This window comes from Gavialis gangeticus, unplaced genomic scaffold (assembly GCF_001723915.1).
Source record: "Gavialis gangeticus isolate Ggan-Ray unplaced genomic scaffold, GavGan_comp1, whole genome shotgun sequence".
In the NCBI taxonomy this organism is placed as follows: Eukaryota; Metazoa; Chordata; order Crocodylia; family Gavialidae; genus Gavialis; species Gavialis gangeticus.
Window position 1 is genome coordinate 9,496,923 of NW_017729015.1, and position 8,004 is coordinate 9,504,926.

Sequence of the window (8,004 nt, forward strand, 5' to 3'; positions counted from 1 at the left end):
GCCTTCGGGAAGCGGCAGGCGGCCGAGGAGGAGCGCTACTTCAGGTGAGCGGGACCCCTCGGGGACCGGGATTGCTGGCTGTGCTGCAAGCGGGAGTCGCCTTCCTCAGTCTCTGGCCTGGCCCAGGGGGAGAGCGCGAGGCCTGGGCAGGGTTGTTTCCTCCCCAGCCTTCATGGTCTGGGATTTGGGGCCGTGTCCCCCTTGTGTGCTCAACTGCTACCGAGGCCCCTTTTCTCCAAATATGTGTCCGGGGGTGTGGCACACCTGAGCGGCAGGCAAGTCCCCGGCTGAGCTGGAAGGGACCTGCCTCTGAAGCACGTCGTCTCCAGGCCTTTGGTAAGTGTTACCTGACCCCTGTGCTGCCTGCTGTGCCCTTCAGGGAGAGGGAGAGGGAACAGCTGGCAGCTCTGAGGAAACACCATGAGGAAGAAATCGATCACCACAAGAAACAGATAGATCTTCTGCAAAAAGAAATCGAGCGTCACAAGTACAAGATCAAGAAGCTTAAAAATGATGATGACTAAACCGCCAGTGTCTGTTGTGGTTTTCTTCCATATGCAGCCAATAAGTGTTTCGTTGTTGTTGTTGTTGCTGCATTGAAGACTACATGCTTTAGCCAACATAATCTGGGTTTGCACCATTATAATATGGACTGCAGAAAAATCAAATAAACTCAAAGAATCCAACAAGCATTTCTTAGTGATTTTTGTCTTTCGAAAATGCATATACTTTGGCCTTCATCTTGGCTTCCCCAGCCACTGACATTTGAACTGCTTTACGTTGTCTCAGCTGCTGACAAATAACTTATATTCCTACTATAGCATTTTTACCCCAGGCTGTGGCCTGGCCCTGCAGGGGGAGGAGCAGCTGTAATGCTGATTAGGCCTCGTGGCAGGACTGAGCAGGAACAAGTTGAGCTGGGCTGTCAGTACAACCATTATTCACCCTTTCTTTCTCCCCCCTCCCACCACCAGTGGCTAGGCCCTGAATTTTTTGTGTCAGGTTAGAAGTGTGGTGGCTGAGTTGCAAGGCAAAACTATAGCCATTTTATTAGAGTAATTATTTGTTTCTTTACTTCAAATGTGCCCTTGGTCATATGCAAATGCACAGAGAGCTTTGTATGAAATAAAGCTGTTTACTGCTGGTAGTACAAGCTTAGCTCATGATAGGAAAATAGACTTCATAGTATTAATACTTAAAAAGGAAACACTTATGTTTGGTTATACTCATTACACTTCAGACATTAATATTCCAAATGTCAATATGCTTTTGCTGATTAACTTCATTTGTTTTTTGTTTTAAAATGTTCCCTCCTACAATACTGGTGCTGTTTCAGAAACAGCATGTTGAACTAATCCCTGAGCTGCTGCTTTGAGAGAAGTGGTGCACAAATCTAATGGAGTAAATAAATAATCAAAATAGTACTAGTAACTGAAATCTGTGTAACCAACTTTTAATCTCCTTTTTTGGAGAACTTTCTTAAAGAATAAAGGCCAGCTGACCCACCCAATTAACAAGCACACCTCTGGAATCAAGAGATGAAAAAAGTGTGTGTATGTGATTGTTGTCATAGGGTGGGGGAATAACAAGGGCAAGAGAAAGTGGGTTCTACCTTGCTCTCTCCTGTTCTGTTTTTTCAGCCTGTGAACCAAGTGCAGTTATTCTTCAGTACTACAAAAGTAGTCTTACAGTATGTAGCCTAATATATGGGAGGGTATCCCTAGCATAACTGTAGATTTGCAGTAAGGCCTGTTTTTATCATACGATTTTGTGATTGGAACAGATCTCTGAACAGCTGTTGGCTCACTGAGACTTTGGCACAGAAAGCATTTTAACATAGTTGTCATTGGTCTGACTGAGAAGAAAATGATTAAGTTCTCTCTATTTTAAAGAACATCTCTGGAATGCAAGAGGCCTTGATTTTAAAAAAAGAATCAAAGGGCACATAGATCAAAAACAACAAAGAGGAAACATTGATTCAAAACAATTAACTAAGGTATTTGTAACAGCTGTGCTGTCTTTCCTGTTAATAAAAATGCTAAGAACCTTTTGGTATCAAATGCTATACAAATACAGAAAAGACCATCTTTGCCCTAAAGAATTTAAATTAGCTACATGCATATTTATCACCAAGGTTTAATCCGCTATGGAAGAAGCTTCCCTACAGAATATTCCATTATACCATGCTTGTCTTAATCAGTTTGCAGGAGTCATCAGGAGTGGCGGGGAGAGGTCTTTTTCTGGGGGGATGGTAGGGTGAGTAGAGCTATAAAAATGACTTTTTGGTTTGCCAGTTGAACTGAAACATTTGAGTACTGAGGAAAAAGACAGTTCTGGGTCATCTTGAACCAAAACCCTAAAACATTTAGTTTTTAAAATGTTAAAATAAGTATTTCATCAGTTCTATTTTTTTTAAACACTTTTTTTCACTGAAGAAGAGTACTTTTTGCCCCAAATTTATCCAACATTTCTGCCAACTAGCTAGTCAGTCCAATAAAGGTATTGCCACAACACCCTTCTTTTCCAATATGGATGGGGAGTAGTGGTTGTTTTGTCTTGTTAACCCCCAAACTCTGCAGTGGAAGCCCAATAGATTAGATACAAGTGCCTGCGGGTACATTGTTGGTCTAGGTAGGAGGGGAGAGGGGGTATCTTGTAGGGGAAGCATGCCTACAGCTAACTTGGCCACAGGTGCTACTGGCATATTGCTGACAGAGGTACAAGAGGTTCATTAGAAAGAAGTGGGAATTGCTGTCTATGGTAAGCCTACAGGAGCAGTATTTTAGAGATCTTTCAGAGTTATTTTTTGCCTTGGGCTGCTACTGTAAATCTGATTAAAGCATTTGACCGAACACGCTGTTGTCTACCAAAGCGTATGTCACAGAAGCAGTTAGTTTCTAATGTGCCACCCTACCCTGCCTTCTGCTGTAAATCTGGAATGCTCCATGTCTCCATTATTACTCGTAGCATCCTTGAGTGACCTGTTGGTAACACTGGCTGACAGTGACATGGAGGTGGAGGAAGAAAGGACAAGTTCATGGAGCTGTTGTGCTGGGAAGATGCTGTGGAAAGATGAGCATATGTGAAAGAACCTGCCCTGGTAGTATCAGGAAGCAAACAAGCCTATATTGGCAGACAGGATGCATCTGGCAACAGATGGAGAAGCTGTAGAAGGTTGTTGACTACCAGATCTGGCAAGCTGCTCCAGCCTGCTGTCTGTCTAGGTTCTGGAGAACGTATCTTATGGGGGATCCTAGCCTGCTGCACCACAGGAATCTTCAGGATCACTTCCCTCACTCCCTCCCATGTTCCACTTAACAGAGGACAAGAAAGATAATTTCAGGCTTTCACATGCTGGCCTGTAGCAGGTGCAGCTTCCTCATTATTCTCCTGGTTGTTCTTCTGCTGGGTGTTTGGTTGTTTTCTGTCTTTTTTTCTCTTTTGCAATAATCGCTTCACAATTTGTTGTTACAAAAGAAATCGGCAAACATTTAATTTTCAGTTCTTGTGCTCGCTATATAGCCTTCACAAAAACTTGATATTAACCCCATTCCACTCCCTCTCAAACTTCTGAAATGCACATTGACTACCAACCCTGTCACTGAAGATGTGAACTGAAGGGCTCTTTCAAGGCTTCAGGCACCTTCATAGCACTACTGGGTGACGTGCTGGCATTTTGCAGGTCCTTGTGTCTTTGTTTGAGCTCAATGTAAGATATCAAACATGGTGTTCCTGGACAAGGATTTGCCTGTGATATGCAGATGTGCCTTTTTAGCAGCATGGAAAACAGTAGTGTGCTTATCCAAAAACCTTAGGCTGCTACCAGATGTTGATCCTGTCAGTGTGTATAAAGTGTGTTTTGCAGACATGACTTGCCTTTGCCTGGATAAAGGGAAATGTTGATGGGGAAGATTCTCCTGGGAGTGAAAAGTTAGCCTTCAAAGGAGCCCTGAAAGCAGCAAAGCTAGAGCAGGAGCTGTGGCCTATATTTTGACCTATTTTGGGCCCAACTCCAGGAAGCAGTAAGCTCTGACACACTACAAGTTGTGGGATCAGGGTGGAGAAGCCAGCTGATTGCTCTCTAAAACAGCCATGAGAGGAATTAAATAACTGCAACTAGATTCACCAATCCTGCCAGCAGCAAGCATATCCTCTGGTCAACTACCTGGTTATGAAAAAAGACATATGGGGAAGATGTAGAAGCAGCCACTCAATCTTGACTATATAAGACAGGCTTAGCATCACTGCAGAGGCCAAAGGTAAAGGAATACTACTACTCCTCCAACAGTAGTAGTAGTAGTAGCAATAGACAACTGTTGATCCTTCTGGATCACAGGTTATGCATGAGCAGTTGCCAGGACCTTTGGCGCATACACCTATGGAGGAGTGGAGGCTGCCCAGACCTTCCATCCCCTCTTTAGACCACAGACAGTATCCAAAGGCCAGACCAAATCCAGACATTTTGATGGCTAAGATTTCAAATATTTAGAATTTTACTGCTTATTGGTTATTATTCAATATATCAATATAAGTGTGACTAACTAGTGTGCTATAAAACAAAATAAGGCGTGCTCAACCTAGCAAAGGAGCAGCTCAGTTGCAAGGCATTTCTCACACATTTCAGAGAGAGATTTTCTGGGGGGAGTAGAGAATGTCTAACAAACCTTGAGAAGAGAAGCAGTTATCAATTGGATATGTTGTGATTGGTCATTTTAAGGATGTTGCACTCTGCCCATAATTGAATATTGGCTGCTGATTCTTAAAATCAGGCCAACAACATTTAGTGCGTCAGTAGTTATGCACACATCTAGGAATTGAACTGGGGTCTCCCATCTGGCAGACAAGGATTCTACCACTGAACCACAACATTGGGTTTCTCCTGAAGTACTTAGAGTTAAAAGAAAGAAATGAAGATACATGAAAATCTTGAGTCTAAATTACACACAGTTTGTCACAGCAAAAGCATGAGCCAGACAGTTGAATGGAGCCAAGGGTACATGTCATAGCATGTGTATTTCCATGGAACTTTTAAATAGAAATGAAGAGCCAGAGCCTGTTTAAATAGGAAAGAGGATATGAATGAGGGTTCAAGTATGACAGTTTTAGAACTACAACCATGTCTGATTATGAATTTGATTTGATTGAATGAATGCTATTTGTATTTGTAACAAAGGAAATTAGATTATTCATTTGGTACAGTATTTGACTATGCATTGGTTTTGTGCTATCTGGACAAGTGTGGCAGGACCATCAAGGATTCATCAACATTGAGCTCAGGGGTTGCTGGGGGGAGAGAAATGGAGGCTACTGACAGACTATTAATAATTAATTACTTATGCACAGCAGCTCATAGTGGGTTTAGAAAATGAAAAATTCTGGGATAAGAAGAGAAGCAGATAAAAATGTCAATTATGTCTCCTCTATGGGGGCTGATGCCCTTTTAACTGTAGCAGCAGGGCTGAGTATAAACACAGCATTGCTTGCAGGTGGAATTTGTCTACAATCAAAAGTAAACCTGTTCCCCTGAACAGCAAAGACTGCTGATAGAGTCCATGTGCTAGCAGAGCAGCATTGGCCAGTGGTGTGAGATGTTCTCACCCCTAGTTGACACAGCTCCAGTAGTCGAACTCTATAATTTAGACAAGGGCTGAGAAACTGACTGAAGAGTATCCTTGGATATCTAGATTATAGGGCTGTGCAAAGGTTTGGATCCGGAGAGGCTTCACACGCTTTGGCGTCTGAAGCAGCATGTCTGGATTGAAGCACTGGCTTCATTAGGCTCTCTGAAGCAGTTTGGAGCATCCGAAGCGCTTTGGAAAAACTTCAGAGCTGCTTCAGAGAGCTGGCCACGGCGTATAATGGGGAATCAATTAAATATCTATAACTTCATAGTTTTTTGTCTGATTTGGATTAAATTTGCAGGGGTGGTAGCTTCTGCTGAGAGTATGAAGCCTGCCAAGTTTCAAGAAGACTGGTTCAGGGGGAACTGCACCCCAAATTTTTTAAAGCAAAACTCAAGTCACATCTATGTAATACACTGCAGGGGTGGTGGCCCCTGGTGAGGCCACAAAGCCTGCCATGTTTCAAGAAGGTCAGTGCAGGGGCTTGGGGGGAACTGCACCTCAAGCTGTGGACAAGTAAAACTCATGCCATGGGTGACAATGCATGTGCTAAGGCGCAGCAGGGTGAAAGCTGCAGGAATAGTAGCCCCTGTTGCAGCCACGAAGCCTGCCAGCTGTCGAGGAGATGGGTGCAGGGGGTTCTGGGGCCCTGCATCCCTAGCTGCTGATAGGCAAAACTCATAACATGGGTGCTTGTGCAACTGTCTGTCTTGGGGCGGGGGGTGGGGGGGAACTATTGCAGGCCTGGCTGCTAACCTACTGTGTTACCAGTTATCAATCAATCATGATTCATTCAGGGACCAGGTCAATAGCAATTGCTAGCTACTGTAACAAGTTAATTAGCAACAATTAACACCTACAAAACCACAGACAGGCTAAGGAGAGGAAAGAATCAATACAGACAATCAACTGCCCCAAGATAGACAAAGTCAGTTGTACAAGCACCTATGTCATGAGTTTTGCCTTTCAGCAGCTAGAGGTGCAGGGCTCCAGAACCCTTGCCCATATCTCCTTGACAGCTGGCAGGCATCATGGCCACAGCAGGGGCCACCATCCCTGCAGCTTTCACCCCTCTGTGCCTTAACACACATAGTGTCATCCATGTCACATGTTTTGTTTGTCCACAGCATGAGGTGCAGTTTTCCCCAAACTCCTGCACCAATGTTCTTGAAGCTCGTCAGGGTTTGTGGCCTCACCAGGGGCTACTACCCCTGCAGTTTTCACCTCCCTGTGGTGTAACACATAGATGTGACATGTTTTGCTTTCAAGAATTTGAGGTGCAGTTCCCCCCAAACCCCTGCACTGATCTTCTTGAAACTCGGCAGGCTTCATGCTCTCAGCAGAGGCTACCATCCCTGCAAGCTTAATCTAAATTGGACAAAAAACAAAGTCGTAGATATTTAATTAATTCCTCATTATACCTGTGGCCTGATGTCCGAGGTGGCTTAGAAGTTTTGGCCAAATCGAAGCAGAAACCCGGTCTGGAACTCTGGATTGGATCCTTGGCATCCAAAGCCAGATCGAATAGCTACCTACTTGCACAGGTCTACTAGACTAGAGAATTGTGCCACCATAACTTTTTTCCGCTTATAGCAGCCAGTATACTATAGGGCCAGGATTTGTGCATATTTTCTTGCTTATGTGCACCCTCATCACATGTAGTTGTGTCAGCTGAAGCTCCCTACATCTAGGCATCCCAGTGCTCCACACACCACTCTGTGATACCCTGTGCTGGAAGGTTTTTGCAATGCATTGTGGGAATTATGGAGTGTACCATTCCCTTTTCCCCATCCCGTAGTTTTCCTTATTTGTTTATATCCCACTCTTCCTTTTCCTTGTGCCTTCTTTCATTGCCATTAACATAGGTCCTCTGTATTTCACTCTTGTCACATGCAGACAGGTTGTGTAATTCTTCTTTATTTACATACTTCATATTATCACTACTATTTCAGTGACTGGTGGAGCAATTAAAAGGCCTTAGACTCTTCAAGGAGAATGAGTTGATAATGTAGAGCAGGGGCAGGCAATTATTTTAGCTGGAGGGCCGCTTTACAAGTTTGGGTGAGCTCTTGGGCTGCAAAGGTAGCCCCACCTCTTGGCCCTACCTCCTGGTCACTGTCTTGGGACCAGAAGTCCTGCCCCCTGTCCCTGAAAGTACTCCTTTTGGGAAGGGGGTTTCCCATCTTGGAACTGGAAAAAAAACCCCAAAGTATACACTAAAAATCAGACACTAACAATAAAATATTTTTATTTTATTTAAAAAAATGTTTTGTCCTGATTCGTGTGTGTTTGCGTCCTGTATGTAGAATTGATTGCATAATAGCTCAAAATGAAATCTTATTTTTGTACATTGCCGGGGGTGTTGGGGGAGTATGGGTGGGTG

At 43.8% G+C, this 8,004-nt stretch overlaps 1 protein-coding gene across 1 annotated transcript; it reads left to right on the forward strand.

The window, feature by feature from the left end:
* ATPIF1 (ATPase inhibitory factor 1) lies at positions 1-689 on the forward strand (the record flags this gene model as incomplete). The annotated part of the gene is made up of 2 exons (XM_019512066.1): positions 1-44; positions 380-689. Coding segments are annotated over 2 exons (189 nt in total), but the record flags the coding sequence as incomplete, so codon positions are not given.
* Between the last annotated feature and the right edge of the window lie 7,315 nt (positions 690-8,004).